Source organism: Oryx dammah, unplaced genomic scaffold, assembly GCF_014754425.2.
Source record: "Oryx dammah isolate SB20612 unplaced genomic scaffold, SCBI_Odam_1.1 HiC_scaffold_13, whole genome shotgun sequence".
Taxonomy (NCBI): Eukaryota; Metazoa; Chordata; class Mammalia; order Artiodactyla; family Bovidae; genus Oryx; species Oryx dammah.
The window spans coordinates 3401700-3422404 of NW_024070197.1; the positions used below are offsets into that span (position 1 = coordinate 3401700).

Here is a 20705-nt window from a genome sequence, read left to right on the forward strand (position 1 = left end):
GGCCGAGGAACCAGAGATCAAATTGCTAACATCCGCTGGATCATGGAAAAAGCAAGAGAGTTGCAGAAAAACATCTATTTCTGCTTTATTGACTATGCCAAAGCCTTTGACTGTGTGGATCACAATAAACTGTAGAAAATTCTGAAAGAGATGGGAATACCAGACCACCTGACCTGCCTCTTGAGACACCTGTATGCAGGTCAGGAAGCAACAGTTAGAACTGGACATGGAACAACAGACTGGTTCCAAATAGGAAAAGGAGTACGTCAAGGCTGTGTGTTGTCACCCTGCTTATTTAACTTATATGCAGAGTACATCATGAGGAACGCTGGGCTGGATGAAGCACAAGCTGGAATCAAGATTGCTGGGAGAAATATCAATAACCTCAGATATGTAGATGATACCACCTTTGTGGCAGAAAGTGAAGAGGAACTAAAGAGTCTCTTGATGAAAGTGAAAGAGGAGAGGGAAAAAGTTGGCTTAAAGCTCAACATTCAGAAAACGAAGATCATGGCATCCGGTCCCATCACTTCATGTCAAATAGACGGGGAAACAGTGGCCAACTTTATTTTTTTTGGAGTCCAAAATCACTGCAGATGGTGATTGCAGCCATGAAATTAAAAGACGCTTGCTCCGTGGAAGGAAAGTTATGACCAACCTAGACAGCATATTAAAAAGCAGAGACATTACTTTGCCAACAAAGGTCTGTCTAGTCAAGGCTATGGTTTTTCCAGTGGTCATGTATGGATGTGAGAGTTGGACTATAAAGAAAGCTGAGCGCTGAAGAATTGATGCTTTTGAACTGTGGTGTTGGAGAAGACTCATGAGAGTCCCTTGGACTGCAAGGAGGTCCAACCAGTCCATCCTAAAGGAGATCACTCCTGGGTGTTCATTGGAGGGACTGATGTTGAAACTGAAACTCCAATACTTTGGCCACCTGATGCGGAGAGCTGACTAATTTGAAAAGACCCTAATGCTGGGAGGGATTGAGGGCAGGGGGAGAAGGGGACAACAGAGGATGAGATGGTTGGATGACATCACTGACACAATGGACATGGGTTTGGGTGGACTCCGGGAGTAGGTGATGGACAGGGAGGCCTGGTGTGCTGTGGTTCACGGTGTCGCAAAGAATCGGACATGACTGAACGACTGAACTGAACTCCCAATTCACTGTCTGCCTTTTCAGCCCCTCAACCACCCACCCATCCATCTTACACTCTCCTCCGGCTCACTCCGCTCCAGCCAGGCTGGCCCCCAATGTCCCACCGTAGGGCCTTTGCACCGGCTGGTCCCTCTGCTTGAAACCCCAGACTTTTTCACAGTACCAGCTCCTTGTCATTGAAGGCCTTCCCTGACCACCCTGTATCAAGGAGTCACCCAATCGGGTTGCTATCCAATCAATATTTTCTTCCCAATACCAATACCAATCTGAAATTGGAAATTTATCTTGCCTTTAAAAAAAAAAAAAGTATGGATGTACTCATTTATTTTCAGTGCTCCCAACTTTACCCCCCACCCTGCCATGTCAACTCCACGAGGGCAGAGATGTCTGTTTTATTCACTGCTGAGTCCTCACACCCAAATCTGGGCCTGGTATGCAGTAGGGCGCTCCGCAGATCTTTGGGAATAAACAAGATGATACCAGACATTAGACAGAGCTGAACCAGGGTGAGAGGGAGCCAAGGTGGGATAGTCACCAAAGAGGTGGGGCTGAGCAGAAAGAAGGGAGAAGGTGAGGGAGGGAGAGAGCACCCCCTCCCCCATCCCAGAGGCTGAACTGGGGGCCCTGGACCTGGGAGAAGACCCTTGAGGCCAAGGCGGGAGTCTGGGCTTGATTCCTGTGGCCAGAGGTTGCCAGGAGGGTCGTGGATGGGACAGGAGACTGCCCGGCAGGCAGCTGAGGAGCTGTCATGGCGGGGCCTCTGGTCCCTCTGGGAGCCTGGGCTGGGTTGTGATTGGATGTCACGGGAAGTAGGTCCCCCAGCCTGCAGGGGTACCCTGAGAAGGGCAGGCACAAGACACCTCCCACCTGGCCCCCTCAGAAGCCAAGAGCTCCTCTCCTCCCCGCAGGGAACGTGGGGGAGGGAGCAGGGGGTCACAGAGCCGTGTGTCCTGCCTCAGGGCCGGCTGGCCCGGCACACAGAGGGACAGGTCAGATGGGGCTGAAGGACAGGCCGGGGGGAGCGCAATGTCCTCAAAGAGGTCGAGGGTGGAGGTGTCCAGGGCAGCGAGACTCAGGCTGGGGCTAGCATGCAGTGCCTCGGTGGGCGCCACCGCACAGGCCACGCCCAGGAAGGGGGAGGGTGGTGGTGGGGGCGGCCTCTGGGGTGGCGGTCTTTGGGGAGGCGCCTCCTGGGACAGGATGGACATGGCCAGGTTCTGGGTGGCAGCTTCGATCTTGGCAAACTGCCTGCAGAAAGAGCCGAGCGTTACAGGGGTGACCGCAAAGAAATCCCCTCCCGTCTGCCATCCCCGGAGTGACCTGTCTCTTCTCTCCCTCCCCATTTGTCTTTAAGCTACTGTCTCTGCCCTGGGTCCGTTTTCTTGAGTCCCACAGTTCAGTGTCTCTAACCCCATCCATGGGCTTTCCTCGTGGCTCAGATGGTAAAGAATCTGCCTGGAATGTAGGAGACACAGGTTCGATCCCCAGGTGGGGAAGATTTCCCTGGAGAAGGGAATGGCAATCCACTCCAGTATTCTTGCCTGGGAAATCCCATAGACAGAGGAGCTTGGCCGGCTACTGTCCATGGGGTTGCAGAGTCGGACAGGACTGATCAACCGACCCTTTGTTTCATTTTCAACCCCATCCATAGGGAAGCTATGAACAGCTGTGGGGCTTGTGCATTGCACAGGGCAGCACGTGCTGTCCAACACTGTGTGCACTTAAAAATATTTCTTTATGTTTGTCCATGCTGGGTCTGTTGCTGTGAGGGCTTTCCTTCCTTGGGGCGCACGGGGGCTCCTCTAGTCGGGGTGTGCGGGCTTCTCATCGAGGTGGCTTCTCTGGTTGCAGAGCACAGGCTCTAGGGTGCACAGGCTTTGGCAGCTGCAGCGTCAGGCTCTGTCGTCAGTCATGTCTGACCCCACGGGCTGTAGCCCACCAGGCTTCTCTGTCCATGGAATTCTCTAGGCAAGAATACTGGAGTGGGTTGCCATTTCCTTCTCTAGGGGAATCTTCCCAACCCAGGGATTGAACCCAGGTCGCCTGCATCGCAGGCAGATTCTTTACCACTGAGCCATCAGGGATGCCCCAGGGCCTCAAAACATGACTGCATTTGGAGATGGAGTCTTTAGAGAGGTGATTAAGTCAAAATGACATCATCAGGGTGGTTCCTAACCCAGAAGGAGGAGATTAGGACACACCGAGGAAGGACCACAGGAGAAGCCGAGGAGGAGGCCTCTCTCCGCCAGCACCTTGTTCTGGGGCCTGAGGCTCCAGAATCGTGAGGTTGTCCTCAGTGCCCCGCCCGGTCTGTCATGTTTGATCGTGGCCGTTCCAGCAGATGAATGCAAAAACATGGTGTTGAACAAAAGCAGTGAGACTTAGTCCGTGCGTGCTGCTGCTGCTGCTAAGTCGCTTCAGTCGTGTCCTACTCTGTGCGACCCCACAGACGGCAGCCCACCAGGCTCCCCTGTCCCTGGGATTCTCCAGGCAAGAATATTGGAGTGGGTTGCCATTTCCTTCTCCAATGCATGAAAGGGAAAAGTGAAAGTGAAGTCGCTCAGTCGTGTCCGACTCTTTGCGACTCCATGGACTGCAGCCTACCAGGTTCCTCTGTCCGTGGGATTTTCCAGGCAAGAGTACTGAAGTTGGTTGCCATTGCCTTCTCCCAGTCAGTGCGTGACACCATAGAAATAAAGTTCAAAACCAGGCTAACTCGATCAACAGGGAGAGACGTCAGCATGGCGATTCATGGGAAGGAGATCCCACCAGGATCTCTGGGGGCAAGAAATGCCCTGTTCTTGGATCTGAATGTTGATTTTATCAGCAGGTCCCCTTTGGGAAAAATTCATTAAGCTCCGCATGGATGATGCATGCATTTTTTTTTTTTTTTTGGTACTGTTAAACCTGCAGGGAAAGGTTTATTTAAAAATGTATCCGTTGAAACTTCCCTGGTAGTCCAGTGACTAAGACAGCACACTGGGTCACTGATCAGGGAAGACCCCACATGCCCTGGAAAAAGTAAGCCGGAGCACCACAACTTGAGCCTGTGTGGGAAGCCCGTGCTCCCCAAGGAGAGAAGCCACCGCAACGAGAATCCCACGCGCACACCTAGAGAGGAGCCCTGCTCGCCACAACTAGAGAAACCCACACAGCCGCGAAGATAAATAAAAGTTAATTAATTAATTTTAGAAAATATATCTGATGGGACTTCCCCAGTGGTCGAGTGGCTAAGACACAAGACACGGTGCTTCCAAACCCGGGCCCCCGGGTTCGATCCCTGGTTGGGGAGCTAGACTCCCTGCACACCGTGCCGCAGGGCGCAACTGAGACCCAGAGCTGTCGGATAAATAATCAAAGTTTCAATAAAAGAACTGCTGCGTCAGACAGCTGTCTTTCGACCTTTCTGCGAGTTTGAAAATCTTCACACGGAGTTAAACAATCTCTAGCGTGGGTGAGGGGGATCCGGGGGGAGCGGGGCCTGAGGGGACCAGGAGAGAGGAGGGCGTGGGTGGGGAGACACAGCGGAGCTCGCCCCTGCCCTGGATCTTGTCGGGCCGCGCCTGCGTGCCCAGGGGGATGTGCTCACTGTGGGCGACCCGGGCCTCAGGGAGCCTGGGGCAGAGACGCCATGGGGGTGGGGACGTCTGTGCTGTGGAAGCTGGCCCTGGGGGGTGGGGAGGACAGGCAGGGAGCTGCGGGGGGTGCCCAGCAGGGGCATCGCCACGGGGTCCAGGCTGGGGGCAGGCTGAAGGTGGGGAGGGGTCCTTGAGCAGTTGGTGAGAAGGCTGGCTCTGGAACGTGGGGCGGGACCGTGTTTGCGGGCAGGTGGGTCTTCCATCCTGGGCTCCCTGGAGGAAGGCCGCTTGCGGCAGGGGAGAAGCGGTTAGGCTGGGCGGCTCCCACTCATTCACGTGTGGTCCAGGATCTCCTGGGGCGAGTCCCTAGGGCCACCCACCTCCAGAAAATCAGGAGCTTGGGCAAGTCACTTCACAGCTCTGTGCCTCAGTTTCCTCATCTGAAAAGGGAGGACTGTGAGAGCACCCGCCTCCTGGGGCTGCTGTCAGCGATTCCTGAGCTTATGCTCACTGTAAGCGGCATCGGGGGCTAAAACTAAAGCACTTAGAACAGTGCTGCGGAGAAGGCGATGGCACCCCACTCCAGTGCTCTTGCCTGGAAAATCCCATGGACGGAGGAGCCTGGTAGGCTGCAGTCCATGGGGTCGCGAAGAGTCAGACAGGACTGAGCGACTTCACTTTCTCTTTTCACCTTCATGCACTGGAGAAGGCGATGGCACCCCACTCCAGTGCTCTTGCCTGGAGAATCCCAGGGACGGCGGAGCCTGGTGGGCTGCCGTCTGTGGGGTCCCACAGAGTCAGACACGACTGAAGCGACTTAGCAGCAGCAGCAGAACAGCGCCAGGCACATGGGAAGTGTCCGATAGGTTTTAGCTCCCATCGCCACCACCCTCATCCTTACCATCACCTCAGCCTCAGCACCATCACCATCACCACCCTCATCATCACCACCCTCACCACCCTCACCATCATCACCCTCACCCTCACCACCCTCACCGTCATCACCACCCTCACCACCATCATCATCACCACCCTCACCACCCTCACCCTCACCATCCTCACCACCCTCACCACCACCCTCCCCGCCCTCACCATCACCACCCTCACCACCATCACCACCATCACCACCCTCCCCGCCCTCACCACCACCCTCCCCGCCCTCACCATCACCACCACCGTCACCATCATCACAGTCACTACCATCATCCTTACTGTCACCTTCATCATCTTCATCCTCAGCACCCTCAGCACCGTCACCCTCCCCACCCAGTCCCTGAGATGCTGTATCCAGGCAGGACGGCAGAGTGGTCTGCAGCATGGACTCGGACTGCCTACAGCTGTCTCACCTCTCTAGCTGTGTGGCCCTGGACAAGTCATTGCACCCCTCTGAGCTCCCTTGTCAGTAATTCGGGGAAAAGACAGAACCTACAGTGCAGGTTTGTGGGAGTGTTAAGCGACCTAGCGTATGTCAGGGCCTTAGGACAGTGTACCTGGCACACAGGAGCCTCAAAAAACGGTCACTGTCACAGGGTGAGGGGCGAGCACAGGGCCAGGCGGGTGTGCGGGCGTGGACAGGCTGGGCAGAGACCCGGAGGAGCAGAGGTCTCCATCCACATGCCCGGACACAGGGCAAGGCGTGGCCCCTGCAAGAGGCTGACTGGCGCAGAGCCAAGGTGGCGAGCTGCAGCTGCAGGAGAACAGGGTCTGGCGGGGCAGAGCCTCTGTGCTGAGGGCCACGGGAGCCACGGGAGGGGGTGCTCAAGCAAGAGAGAGGCCCAGTGTGCGTGGTGTGGGGGTTAGAAAGGCGCTGCCTTCAAACCGCCCTGGTGTCGGACCCCGCCTCCATCGTCTGAGCCACCACCATCCCTAGCTGCCTGCACCCCCGATCGACGGCCTGGGGGTCCTCTCAGACCCCACCATGTCCCTGCCCAGAGCCCAAGACCCTCCGAGGCCCACGAGGTCCCCCGATCAGTCCCTTCTCTGTCTTGAACCTGAGTCCCTCCCCTCACTCTGCTCCAGCCTCCCCAGGCCGGCTCCCTGGTGCCTCTGGGCCTTTGCAGTGCGCCCCCTTCCAGAGCTGCCCTCTTCATCTCCGCAGGGCTACTCCCTCCCCTCCCCGGGGAGGTCCTCCCGGACACCTTTCCTAAAATGCCAGCCTGCCCCCAGCATGCCCCAGCAGCACTCACCACCTTCAAACACGCCGTATCGTTTGTAAAAACTGAGGTAAAATTCACAGCACTTAAAAGGAACCATTTTAAAGCGTGCAATTCAGTGGCCTTCAGTACACTCATGATGTCGTCCAAACACCCCCTCTAATTAGTTCCAGAACTTTCCATCACATCCCAGAAGACCTGGCACCTGTTAGGCACATCTCGCCAGCCCACCCCCAGCCCCTGGCACCCACCACCCTGCTTCCTGCTCCGTGGCCATGCCCGTTCTGGATATTCCACAGGACTGGGCTCGCACAGTAGGGGCCTTCCGTGTCTGGGTCCTTTCACTCACCATCCTGTCATGCTGCAGCCTCCTATGCTGTCATTCACTTTTTTATTTTTTTTTAAGTCTTTATTGAGTTTGCTAAATATTGCTTCTGTTTTATGTTTTTTTTTTTTTTTTTTTGGCCACAAGGTATGTGGGATCTTGGGCTTCCCTGGTGAGTCAGACAGTAACGAATCCACCTGCAATGCGGGAGACCTGGGTTTGATCCCTGGGTCTGGAAGATCCCCTGGAGAAGGGAAAGGCTACCCACTGCAGTATTCTTGCCTGGAGCATCCCATGGACAGAGGAGCCTGGCGGGCTACAGTCCCCAGGGCCGCACTGAGTGGGACGCGACTGGGTGACTAACACTTTCACTTTTAAGCTATGTGGGCTCTTAACTCCCTGCCCAGGGGCCGAACCTGCACCCCTTGCACTGGAAGGCAAAGGCTTAACCCCTGGACCGCGGGCTAAGGCCCCACTTCTTTATTTTGACAGTCCCTTATCAGCTACCTCCCCACTGGAACACAAACTCCATGAAGCAGAGAGTTTTTCTGGCTATGCCCGCGGCATGCAGAGTCTTGGTTCCTGGACCAGGGATTGAACCCACGCCTCCTCAGTGGAAGCACAGAGGCTTAACCACTGGACCGCCAGGGAACTCCGGAGGCAGAGAACTTCGCTTCCTACGGATGGGTCTCTGGGGCCGGGCACACAGTCGGCACTCGGTAGATGCATGTTGGGGGCATCCGGCCCCGGGGTACCCCCCGCTCTGTGCTGTTTGGGCCTGGGTCCCACCCCGGCCCCTCCCAGTCCGCTCCCACCCTGCTCCCCTCACCTGCAGATCTGGTTGTGTAGAAACCGCCTGTGGTTGGGCCTCCTTTTGGGGGGCCTGGCCCGCCGCGGGTGCAGGGCCCGTAGCACGTGGGCAGCTGCCCCGCTCACGAAGGCGCACAGCTCCCGGGGGCCTGCCTCGGAGACTCCAGGGCCTGTGGGAGCCCCGGGGTGCATAGCTGGTGTGATGGAGCGGCTCCCCACAGTGCTGATCAGAGAGCAGCCACCCCTGCAAATCTGCGAGGGGCGAGGAGCAGCTGGGGCTGGGGGCCCAGGGCCAGGGAGGGGCACGGGAAGAGGCGGGGGTGGGGGGCCATATAGGGAGGGGGGACCTCGGTTGGCGGAGCAGGGCCCAGGGAATCGAACCGTCCTGGGCCCTCACTCCAGCCCTGAGGTGTGAAGAGCCCATAGGTGGGGGTCTGATATAGGCCGGCCAGGGGACAGGGAGGGGAGGGGTCGTTCTGTGTGTCCCCCCCAAAGGCCCAATTAGCACATAGTTGGGCCTGGGATCTGGGACAGGCAGCGAAGGTGGGGGGCGGTCAGAGAAAAGCGCCTGGAGATGGCCAATTAAGGGGACAAAGGCCTCATTAGGGAAGCGGGGCCAGGAGCGAGTCAACCGCAGCGATTAGCCTGGAGGACCCGTAATTGCAGCCCAGGGGAGGGGGTGCAGGGAGGCTTGGGTGCCCAGCGCCCAGAGGGAGTGGGCAGTGCCCCCGGAAGTGTGCTGAGCACCTCCAGCTGTGGGGCAGACACCCCACATCTGCCCAGCCCCCACCATACCTCCTCCCCGAGCCTTCCTGCCCCCTCTGCTCCAGGGCTCAGGGAGGCCTGCTCTGCCCAGGGCCTAACAGCTGCAGGGGGCTGGCATCTAGGGGGCGGGCTGACTCCCAAACCCGGACTTTCCCACCTTAGCTTCCGAGTGAGCAAGGGAGAGGGGTGGGGACCGCCTGCAGGCTGGGCCTAGCTGCTCAGGTCGGGGGGATGCCCTGAGGGGATGCCAGCCAGATGGGGCCGGGAGGGGAAGTGGAGACCCAGGCCTGGTTTTCTCCCAGGCATTTCACTGAGGGGCTGGGGGGCTGGCCCTGGGGTCTTGGCTGGTGTGGGAGGGGCCTCTCCGCGTTTGAGAAGACCGGTGGGAGTTTGTGTTGGGAGGTACGTGAGCCCCGTGGACGCCCCAACATGTGGCCACAAAGCTGGCGGCTTCACACCAGGCACGTGGCTTCCCCTGCAGTTCTGGGTCAGATCACGCTGGGTCCCCTGAGCTGAGGTCAGGGCGTTGCTTCTGGAGGGTCTGCTCCTGCCTTTCCCGGTCTTGAGGTCGCCCTTCTTGTGGCTCCTTCCTACGTCTCCTAAGTGAGTCCTCCTCCGACGTCTCCTTCTGACCCCGCCCCTGATGGCTCCTCCCGGTCTCCCCCTGGAGCCCACGGCAACTGGGTCAGTGGTTGCCGCCCAGGCCTAGCCGGGGGCTGCCGGGGCGGAGGCGGGGCGCCGGGCGTGCTCCGGCATCCAGGCAGGGAGACAGACCGACACAGCATGGTGAGGAGGAGCCCCCGGGGTCCCCGGCGCCTGACACGCTGCCCCTTGGCGAGGCCCCCTGCCCCCAGGCACGCACAGGAAGGCGTGAGTGTCCCTGTTTCCTGAAGGAGAAACGGAGGTCAGGGCACACGTGCACCCAAAGCCACTGCAGCTGAGCTGGGATTTAGCTCATGTAGGGAAAAAGCTCTCAGGAGGGAAACGAAGAACTTTCTGAAAGCTCTCATAGGGCGTCCCTTATGACTCAGCGGTGAGGAGGCTGCCTGCCAACGCCGGGGATGCAGGTTTGATCCCTGCTCTGGGGAGATCCCACAGGCCGCCGAGCAACTGGGCCAGCGCACCGCAACTACTGAGCCTGCGCTGTGGAGCCCGGCAGCCGCGACGACTGAGCCCGCGTGCAGCAATATGGGGCCGCACGTCCAGCGCCGGGCGCTGCCCTAGGGGAAGCCACTGCAGTGAGAAGCCAGCGCGCCGCAGCTGCACAGCAGCCCCGCTCGCCGCCAGCGGAGGAAGCAACTAAGACCCGGCACAGCCGAACATAAATAAATCTTTTAAAAAGCTCTCAGTCGTTAAGTAGTAAAATATGTTATTTCTAAGTCCATTATAAATTTTCCCCTGAACGATTCCCAGGTAATATTATCAGCAACAAATTATAAACGACTATAACACAGCTCAAGAAGAGAATATATATTATAGGAGTTCCCCCCCTTCCCTTTTTTTGGCAGAGAGGGTTGAGGGATCTTAGTTCCTAGACCACAGATTGAATCCAGGTCCTGGTAGTGAGAGAATGGAACCTCTTGGGAATGCTTAGCAAGCCATCCTTTTGAAATGAGAGCTACCAGATGGGATATAGCATAAAGTATTGGAGCTTCAGCTTCAGCATCAGTCCTTCCAGGGAATATTCAGGGTTGATTTACTTTAGGGTTGACTGGTTTGATCTCCTTGCAGTCCAAGGGACTCTCAAGAGTCTTCTCCAGCACCTCAGTTGCAAAGCATAAACTCTTTGGCACTCAGCCTTCTTTAGGGTCCAACTGTTGCATTCTGTTACCTCACTGGTAAAATGGGGATGAGAAGGTGGCCCAGGGAGAAATCCCACAAACTCCCACAGCGACTAAGTGGTAAAGATGGGGTTTGAACTTGAATTTGGAAACCCCATGGACTGGACAGAGGAGCCTGGCAGGCTAGAGTCCACACGGTCACAAAGAGCTGGACACAACTTAGCGACTAAAGAACAATGCCCGAATCCAGGCCTTTGCTTCCCGGGCCGTTCACCATCCAGCCATGCCCCAGGTGGCAGCCCAGTGGGCAGTGGCCAAAGCCCGGCCAGGCACAGGGCTCAGAGGGGGCACCAGGCCAGCCGCAGCATGGTAGCAGCGGGCACTGAGTGTGGCGGCCTGCATGGGGCAGGTGACCTGTGCCAGCAGCAGGCAGCCAGCAACGTTGCCGGAGGTCCGGTCCCCCTGGCAGCGTGTTGTGAGCTGCAGCCAGTGCGGCCAGTAGCAGAGGGTGGACCAGACGCCCCGTATCACCCACGCTAGCCACAGCTCCAGTGTGCTGAGAGCTGTCCCTTCCACCCCCAGTGCCACCCGTGTGCCACGCCACGGTCGGGGACAGGGCAACGTGGATGCAGCATGGAGGCCTGGGCATTGGGTCCGCCTGGGGCCATCACGGGCCTCCTGTGCTCCGCCCTGGCCCTTTCACCATCTGTCTGTGAGTCTCCCTGACTCCAGGGCTGGCTCTGTGTCACCCCTGCTCTCTCCTCCTCTGTGCCCAGCTCTCCTGCCCCACCCTGGGTCTGCACGTCTCTCTTCTTTGCGGTGTCTCTGATGATGCCCCCGACTCTGTGCTTCTGGCTTGTCTCGCTGTCTCTGTTACCACCTGTCACCATCTCCAGAGCATCACTCAGACTTTGAATGTGTCTCTGTCTTGATCTGGGCCGACTGTGTGTGTGTGTGTGTGTGTGTGTGTGTGTGTGTGCGCACGTGTCCTGGACAGGCATGTGGTGTCCTAGCTAGGCAGGCCTGGAAGGTTTCCTGACCTGTTGCTCTCAGGCCCAGAGGGGAAAGTCCAGGATGCCTGGGCAGCGGAATGCTGGGGGTAGTGGACCTCCAGGTCTCTGCAGGGTTAGAGGTCAGAGCTCAGGCCCCAGGACAGGCAAGGGGCTGCCCCTGCATGGCTGGCATGACCTTTGTCATCCCAGCTCAAGGAGCGGACTCACATCCAAGACATCAAGGGTCACAGGCAAGAACTGTGCCCGCTCCGTCCCCGTGGGAGGGCCGCCGGCCGGCAGGGTGTCGCCTGGATGGCCCACCAGGGGGCGCCAACGTCTGAGGCCAGCCTTGGGACACCCTGAGGGAGGGACGTGGCTCGCACTTTTGAGCCGCTTTCCTTCTCCTCCTGTCTCCGTCCTTTTTTTTTAAAAAAAAAAGGCAAAAAAGTCTTTAAAAATATTTATTTATTTGGCTGCACCAGGTCTTAGTTGCACATGCAGCATCTTCCAGCTGCGACGTGTGGGGTCTAGTTCCCCGACCGGGACCCAGGCACCCTGCATTGGGAGCGCAGTCTTAGCCACTGGACCACCGAGGGAATCCCCCGCGTCCTTCCTTTCCTAAAAATAATGTTTTAATGCATTTATTTTGGGCCGTGCTGGGTCTTCATTGCTGCGTGGGCCTTCTCTAGTGCAGTGCGCTGGCCTCTCGTTGCGACGGCTTGTCTTGCAGAGTCAGGGCTTTGCAGCGTGAGGGTTCCAGTTGTGCCTCCCCAACTCTAGAGCATGGGCTAAATGGCTGTGGTGCATGAGCTTAGTTGCCCCGCGGGATGTGGGAATCTTCCGGGACGAGGGATCAAACCCGAATCTCCTGCATCGTCAGGTGGATCCTTCAGTACTGAACCGCCAGGGAAGCCCTGCTGTCTCTCTCCTTCCTTGATGAAAGTTCCCTGCAGCTGGGGGTTGGGTTCACCTGAGGACCTGCCCTTGCAGGTATGAGAAAGTATTCAGACTCCTTTCTCCTAGCCCAGCTCTCGGAACTGGTGGTAGAGGGTGCATGGAGTCACTCAGCAAGCATTTATGCAGCACCTGCTGTGTGCAGGGACTCAGGATGAAGTGGTGAACAAGACAAGCACAATCTGTCCCTGCAGGAGTCTGGGAGGGAGCCATCTGTAAACTAGAAATTACAGTTCCAGAGGTGCCATGAGGATGCAGAGGCTGGACAGGAAGTTGCAGGCAGGGGTGATGCATCAGGTGGAGAAACCCTCTCTGAGAAGGTGATAATTGTCTGGCAACGCTAATGGAAGGGGTGGCAACCAGGAGCTTCCCAGGTAGAGGGCACAGCGGGTGCAAAGGCCCTGAGGCAGGAGTAAGCTTGATGGGTGGGTGGGAGGGAGAGAGAGAGAGCGATGTGAGGAGATGAAGTCAGAGAAGTGGTCAGGAGCCAGACACGTGGGGCTTTGTAGGCTAGGCAGGAGTTGGGTTATGAGTGATGGGAACCATGGAAGGTTTGGGACAGAGGTAGTTCCCAGGGCTCAGGGCCCTGCCCCAAACCTCCTTTGCTGGCCTCGCTGACCCTGCCCCTACATCCCTCTCTGGTGTAGGGAGGGGGTTTCAGGACCCCGCTGGGAGTGAAAAGTTGTTGTTGAATCACGACGTCAGGATTCTTGGCCCCCAGAGGAAAAGAATTCAATCCGGGGCCAGAGACGAGGCTTGATCGCTCAGAGCTTTTGTGTGATAAAGTTTTATTAAAGTATAAAGGAGATAGAGAAAGCTTCTGACATAGGCATCAGAAGGGGGCAGAAAGAGTACCCCCTGCTAGTCTTCAGCTGGATGTTATATAGTCACTAGCAGTCTGTTAATGAAAGAAAGGAATGTCTCAAAACTTAGAAGGGCACCAGGCCCCTCACCCATAAGATGTATTTTGGGATAATCTTGGCTCCAAATGGTTTATCTTGGGCCATAAAAGGATTAACTTGAAGAAGGGCAGAGCACCATACAAATAGTTTCATTTACACAGATTAGAGGAACAATATCGGAGTATAACATACTGGTTTATCAAGTAGGTTCTGAGCCCAAATGGCAGAACTGACTTGAGGACAGAGTTTTGGGTAAATGCATAGTACATTAGCATAGCTTAAGATAAACATTTCCATAAGAAAAAGGCATTGCTTAACTTCAGGTGAAACCAGGTGTCATTATGGCAACACAGAATTTTAAGAGAAACCTTTTAAATTTGTATAGAGAAGGAAAAAATATCGCTAGTTTGTTTCCTCCTGCCGCTTAAGAGAGAGAAAAATGTCTGACACTTGCAGGCTATTTTCTCCATTTGGAGACCCTTGGCCTTCCTGCCTTTTACCCTCTCAGGAGCCCAGACAAGGCTTCTCCCTCCCTGCCTCCGTGCCCTCCCCCCGCCCCACCCCCGTCATATGCTGCCTCCCTCAACCCAGTCCAAGAGGGACTTTGTCCCCATAATATTTTCTTTTTAAAATATTTATTTATTTATCTGTGCCAGGTCTTAGTTGCGGCATGCAAGCTCTTACGGTATGTGGGATCTAGTTCCCTGACTAGGGGTTGAACCCCAGCCCCCAGCATTGGGAGCTGGAGTCTTAGCCACTGGACAACCGGGGAACTCCATGTTCCCCATAGCATTTATTGTAAACATTTACAGATGAGAGGTTCCTGGTGTCCTCACCCCGTAACCCAGAGGCGCCGGCCCTGTCACGTTTGCTTCATATCTCTTCTGAGAAGAGGGATGGGTTCAATTATGTCTTCCTGAACTTGTGTGTTGAAGTCCCAGCCATCCAACCTCAGAATGTGACTGTGTTCACAGATAAGGTCTTTACAGTGGTAATTAAATGAAAAGGAGGTCAGTTGAGTGGGCTGTAGTCCAATGAGTGGTGGTGGTGGTGGTTTAGTCGCTAAGTCATGTCTGACTCTTTGCAACCCCATGGACTGCAGCACTCCAGGATTCCCCGTCCTTCACTATCTCCCAGAGTTTGCTCAAACTCATGTCCATCGAGTCTGTGATGCCATCCAACCATCTCATCCTCTGTCGCCCCCTTCTTCTCCTGCTCTCGATCTTCCCCAGCGTCAGGGTCTTTTCAGATGAGTCAGCTCTTCGCATCAGGTGGCCAAAGTATTGGAGCTGCAGCTTCAGCATCAGTCCTTCCAATGAATATTCAAGGTTTATTTCCTTTAGGATTGACTGGTTTGATCTCCTTGCAGTCCAAGGGACTCTCAAGAGTCTTCTCCAACACCAGTTTGAAAGCATCAATTCTTTGGAACTCAGCCTTCTTTATGGTCCAACTCTCATATGACTACTGGAAAAACCATAGCTTTGACTATATGGATGTTTGTCAGCAAAGTGATGTCTCTCTGCTTTTTCATATGCTGTCTAGGTTGGTCTTTTCTTCCAAAGAGCATCTTTTCATTTAACTGCTGCAGTGACCGGCTGCAGTGATTTTGGAGCCCAAGAAAATGAAGTCTGTCACTGTTTCCGTTGTTTCCCCATCTATTTGCCGTGAAGTGATGGGACTGGATGCCAAGATCTTAGTTTTTTGAATGTTGAATTTTAAGCCAGTTTTTTCACTCTCTCCTTTCACCTTCATCAAGAGCCTCTTTAGTTTCTCTTCACTTTCTGCCATTAGGGTGGTGTGATCGGCATATCAGGAAAGCCATGGTGTCGTGCAAAGGCCTGAGAACCAGAGAGCTGACGTTGCAAGCTCCAGCCTGGGTCTGAAGACATGAGAACCAGGAATGGCGAGTGCAGACAGAGAGCAGTGTTGTCAGGCAGCTCAGATCGTCAGGCAGACAGTGAAGTCCACCTCCTTCCACCTTTTTGTTCTGTTCAGGCCCTCAGTGGATCAGATGACATCCACCCACACAGGGGAGGGCCCCCAGCACCACTCAGTCTACTGATCCAAAGACAAACTCTTCCAGAAACACCCTCACAGACACATCCAGAAATCACGTTTAACTGCTGGGCAGCCTATGGTCCAATCAAGGTTACTCATGAAATGAACTGTCACATTTTCTGTAGATTAACTCAAAGTCAGCTGATGAGGACCCTGATTACACGTGCTGAGAACGGGTCACAGGAGTGAGGGACACCCCCGCCGCACGCAGGGCCTTTGGGGCAGGAGTGATCCCTGTGCTCCCCAGGTCCTGGCCACCTTCAAAGACTGCGGGCCTCCCTCAGCCCTGTCCCCCTGGGAAGAACCGTCCACCCGACTGGCCAGGCGGGGGGCTCGAGGCACTGGGGCTGGACGGGACCCCTGATTTCCTTGGAGGGGGTTCCTCCCCCTGTAAAGCACTGGGGTGGGGTGTCCTCCGCCAGAAAGAAGAATGCCTTGGGGGACTTCCCTGCCGGCCCAGTGGTTAAGACTCCATGCTTTCACTGCAGGGGGTGCAAGTTCCGTCCCTGGCGTTCAGCCTCTGGTTGGGAACCAAGATCCCACCTGACGACCGGAGAGGCAGACGTCCAGATGTTGGCTTGTGTTATGCCCAGAGTCCGAGTCCCCAAAACTGAGAGAATAAGACGTCCACAGCAATGCAAAAGCATGAAGGGGTTTTATTTCTAGCTTGAGCTAGGGCTCCCACCGCATCCAACACAGTGGAGTGGAGCAAGAGCCCCGAGCCCAGATTTACAGCAGTATTTATAGGTTTTTAGAACAGAGTGTTGGCAAGGGCTGATTGGCTGCAGGAGTTTCCTAGTATTTACTAATTGGCTAATCTTAATTGGCTGCAGGGGTTTCCTGGTATTTACTAATTGGCTATTGGCTGCAGGGGGATGTCTTTTATGTCCTGATAAACTCAAACCAGGTTCCGGGGAGTATGCTGATTAGACAAGTCCTGGCATCTGCGGGGATGACCTCACTGGGCAATGACTCAGCTTCTCCCGTGAGTCCTACCTTAGTCCCTGAAGCCTGTCATGGCGTTTGTTAGGTCCCAACAGCTTGATGCCCCGTGGAGCCTTCACTGCCTGCCCCTAGCCCTGGACACATCCCCTCACCCATCTCTCCTGCTGGTTTCTCCTGGAGACGCTTAGCAGCACACAGCCATTGTTCAGTTCAGTTCAGTTCAGTTCAGTTCAGTTCAGTCGTGTCCGACTCTTTGCGACCCCATGAATCGCAGCACACCAGGCCTCCCTGTCCATCACCATCTCCCGGAGTTCACTCAGACTCACGTCCATCGAGTCCGTGATGCCATCCAGCCGTCTCATCCTCTGTCGTCCCTTTCTCCTCCTGCCCCCAATCCCTCCCAGCATCAGAATCTTTTCCAATGAGTCAACTCTTTGCATGAGGTGGTCAAAGTACTGGAGTTTCAGCTTTAGCATTATTCCTTCGAAGGAACACCCAGGGCTGATCTCCTTTAGAATAGACTGGTTGGATCTCCTTGCAGTCCAAGGGACTCTCAAGAGTCTTCTCCAACACCACAGTTCAAAAGCATCAATTCTTTGGCGCTCAGCTTTCTTCACAGTCCAACTCTCACATCCATACATGACCACTGGAAAACCATAGCCTTGACTAGACAGACCTTAGTCGGCAAAGTAATGTCTCTGCTTTTTAATATGCTGTCTAGGTTGGTCATAACTTTTCTTCAAAGGAGTGTCTTTTAATTTCATGGCTGCAGTAACCATCTGCAGTGATTTGGGAGCCCCCCAAAATAAAGTCTGACTCTGTTTCCACTGTTTCCCCATCTATTTCCCATGAAGTGATGGGACCAGATGCCATGATCTTCGTTTTCTGAATGTTGAGCTTTAAGCCAACCTTTTCACTTTCCTCTTTCACTTTCATCAAGAGGCTTTTTAGTTCCTCTTCACTTTCTGCCATAAGGGTGGTATCATCTGCATATCTGAGGTTATTGATATTTCTCCCGGCAATCTTGATTCCAGCTTGTGCTTCTTCCAGCCCAGCGTTTCTCATGATGTACTCTGCATATAAGTTAAATAAGCAGGGTGACAGTATACAGCCTTGATGTACTCCTTTTCCTATTTGGAACCAGTCTGTTCCATGTCCAGTTCTAACTGTTGCTTCCTGACCTGCATATCGGTTTCTCAAGAGGCAGGTCAGGTGGTCTGGTATTCCCATCTCTTTCAGAATTTTCCACAGTTGATTGTGATCCACACAGTCAAAGGCTTTGGCATAGTCAATAAAGCAGAAATAGACGTTTTTTCTGGAACTCTCTTGCTTTTTCGATGATCCAGCGGATGTTGGCAATTTGATCTCTGGTTCCTCTGCCTTTTCTAAAACCAGCTTGAACATCAGGAAGTTCATGGTTCACGTATTGCTGAAGCCTAGCTTGGAGAATTTTGAGCATTACTTTACTACCATGTGAGATGAGTGCAATTGTGTGGTAGTTTGAGCATTCTTTGGCATTGCCTTTCTTTGGGATTGGAATGAAAACTGACCTTTCCAGTCCTGTGGCCACTGCTGAGTTTTCCAAATTTGCTGGCATATTGAATGCAGCACTTTCACAGCATCATCTTTCAGGATTTGAAATAGCTCAACTGGAATTCCATCCCCTCCACTAGCTTTGTTCGTAGTGATGCTTTCTAAGGCCCACTTGACTTCACATTCCAGGATGTCTGGCTCTAGGTGAGTGATCACACCATCGTGATTATCTTGGTCATGAAGATCTTTTCTGTACAGTTCTTCTGTGTATTCATGCACCTCTTAATATCTTCTGCTTCTGTTAAGTCCATACCATTTCTGTCCTTTATCAAGCCCATCTTTGCATGAAATGTTCCCTTGGTGTCTCTAATTTTCTTGAAGAGATCTCTAGTCTTTCCCATTCTGTTGTTTTCCTCTATTTCTTTGCATTGATCGCTGAGGAAGGCTTTCTTATCTCTTCTTGCTATTCTTTGGAACTCTGCATTCAGATGCTTATATCTTTCCTTTTCTCCTTTGCTTTTCGCTTCTCTTCTTTTCACAGCTATTTGTAAGGCCTCTCCAGACAGCCATTTTGCTTTTTTGCATTTCTTTTCCACGGGGATGGTCTTGACCTCTGTCTCCTGTACAATGTCACGAACCTCAGTCCATAGTTCATCAGGCACTCTATCAGATCTTGTCCCTTAAATCTATTTCTCACTTCCACTGTATAATCAAAAGGGATTTGATTTAGGTCATACCTGAATGGTCTAGCGGTTTTCCCTACTTTCTTCAATTTAAGTCTGAATTTGGTAATAAGGAGTTCATGATCTGAGCCACAGTCGTAGGACATGCATTATTATGTCCTGTTTATTGCCACCCCTCACCCCCTGTAGAGGCTCAGATGGTGAAGACTTTCAGTGCAGGAGACTGAGGTTCAAACCCTGGGTTGGGAAGATCCCCTGGAGAAGGAAATGGCAACTCACCCCAATACTCTTGCCTGGAGAATCCCATGGACAGAGGAGCCTGGGGGCTACAGTCCATGGGGTCACAGAGTCTGATGCCACTGAAGCGACTAACACTTTGTAAACTCACTGGGGCCCAACTTTTGCTGCACCCCACGCACCCCCCCCCCCGCCCCCCCCCCCCCCCCCCCCGCCCCGTCCCACGTGGCTTTGTCCCAGCTCTTGGAGCGAGGCAGGGGTAGGGTCGTGGGTCGCGGCTAAGGGTCTGGAGGCTCCGGAGCCTGGACCGGGTGCCTCTGATCTGGCCCCTCTGGGTCAGGGCCCGTGACGTCCGGCGCAGGGTTGTGCCGAGGAGTCCACAGTCAAGGCTCCGTGAGGGCTCCAGCGCAGGCATGGCTGGTGAGGGGCACGGCTCCTCCTGCACGTGTCCCTCGGGAGCCAGACACGGTGCTGGCTTTCCGTCAGGCGCCCCACAGGGCTGTTACTGCTGCTTTGAAAATGAGCTTGCCAGATCTGCAGATTTCATTTTCCCTTCCCCAAAGAGGCCCTAGGCCCCAGAGAACGGGATCCCGTTGCTCCTGGGCGCTCCTCCCTCCTTCCCCAAGCCCGGGTCAGGGGGCGGGGCCTGGCGTGTGGAAGAGCCGGGGATACAGACCCTGGGGGCGCAGCCTGCAGCTCTCGCTTCTCCCTAGCCTTCCCCTCCTCCTCCTGGACCATTCAGTGCTCTGCTCAGGTGTCCCTCCAGGGCCTCTTTTCTGGCAGGGAAGGTAAAGAAAAGCTAAAGGGAGAGCAATGTTTGGGCTGAGCTGTAAGACAAGGGCTTTATATTCATGAATTAACTGGGGATTTCATAAAGACCCTGCTGGTCAGGGTAGGTCTGACCACTCAGATAGCCCAAGTTCCAGCCTGCCTGGGGGCCTTGGGGAACTGCCTTTTGTTGTTCAGTCGCTAAGTCGAGTCCCGACTCTTTGCGACCCCATGAACTGCATGCAGCAAGCCAGGCTTCCCTGTCCTTCCCCATCTCCCGGAGTTTACTCAAACTCATGTCCATTGAGTCGGTGGTGCCATCCAACCATCTCATCCTCTGTCGCCCCCTTCTCCTCCTGCCCTCAGTCTTTTCCAGCATCAGGCTCTTCAAATCAGGTAGGCGAAGTATTGGAGTTTCAGCATCAGTCCTTCCAATGGGTATTCAGGATTGGTTTCCTTTAGGATGGACTGCTAGCAGTCCAAGGGACTCAAGGGTCTTCTCCAACACCACAATTCCGAAGCATCAATTCTTAGGTGCTCAGCCTTCTTTATGGTCCAACCATCTGGGAGGCTGTAGAACTTCACTCATTCAAGAGTGCTGCCTGCTCCTGACAGGGCCCCTTGTTGGTTGTTGGGGACACCTGGGTGGCAAAGGCACACCCCACCCCTCTGACATGGAGCAGAGATGAGCATGTAATGGGACTTCCACATAGCAAAGGGGAGACCGTTCACCTCAGCTTGGGACTGGAACCCGGCCCAAACCCACAGTCTTCCAACTAAGATCATACAGCTGGTCTCATGACTTAATGAAACTCAGATTCTTGAGGTCTCATCACAGAAAGAATTCAGTGAGACAAAGTGATAGGAAGAAGTAGAGTTATTAATACAGGATGCTTGTAAGAGGTGAAAATGGGCAGGTGAGGGAGCTCTGCCCCCAAGGATAAAAAAAAGAAAAGTTGCTCAGTTGTGAGGGACTCTTTGCAACCCCAGGGAGTGAAGACCTACCAGCCTCCTATGTCCATGGCATTCTCCAGGTAAGAATACTGGAGCAGGTTGCCA

At 54.5% G+C, this 20705-nt stretch overlaps 1 protein-coding gene across 1 annotated transcript; it reads right to left on the minus strand.

Annotated features, from left to right (window-relative positions):
* Nucleotides 1-1962: 1962 nt before the first annotated feature.
* On the minus strand, nucleotides 1963-8220 carry CUNH19orf85 (chromosome unknown C19orf85 homolog). The gene is made up of 2 exons (XM_040253791.1): nucleotides 8048-8220; nucleotides 1963-2410 (listed from the first exon to the last, which is right to left on the minus strand). The coding sequence occupies exons 1-2, from the start codon at nucleotides 8218-8220 to the stop codon at nucleotides 1963-1965; spliced, it is 621 nt and encodes a 206-aa protein (XP_040109725.1).
* Nucleotides 8221-20705: the final 12485 nt, after the last annotated feature.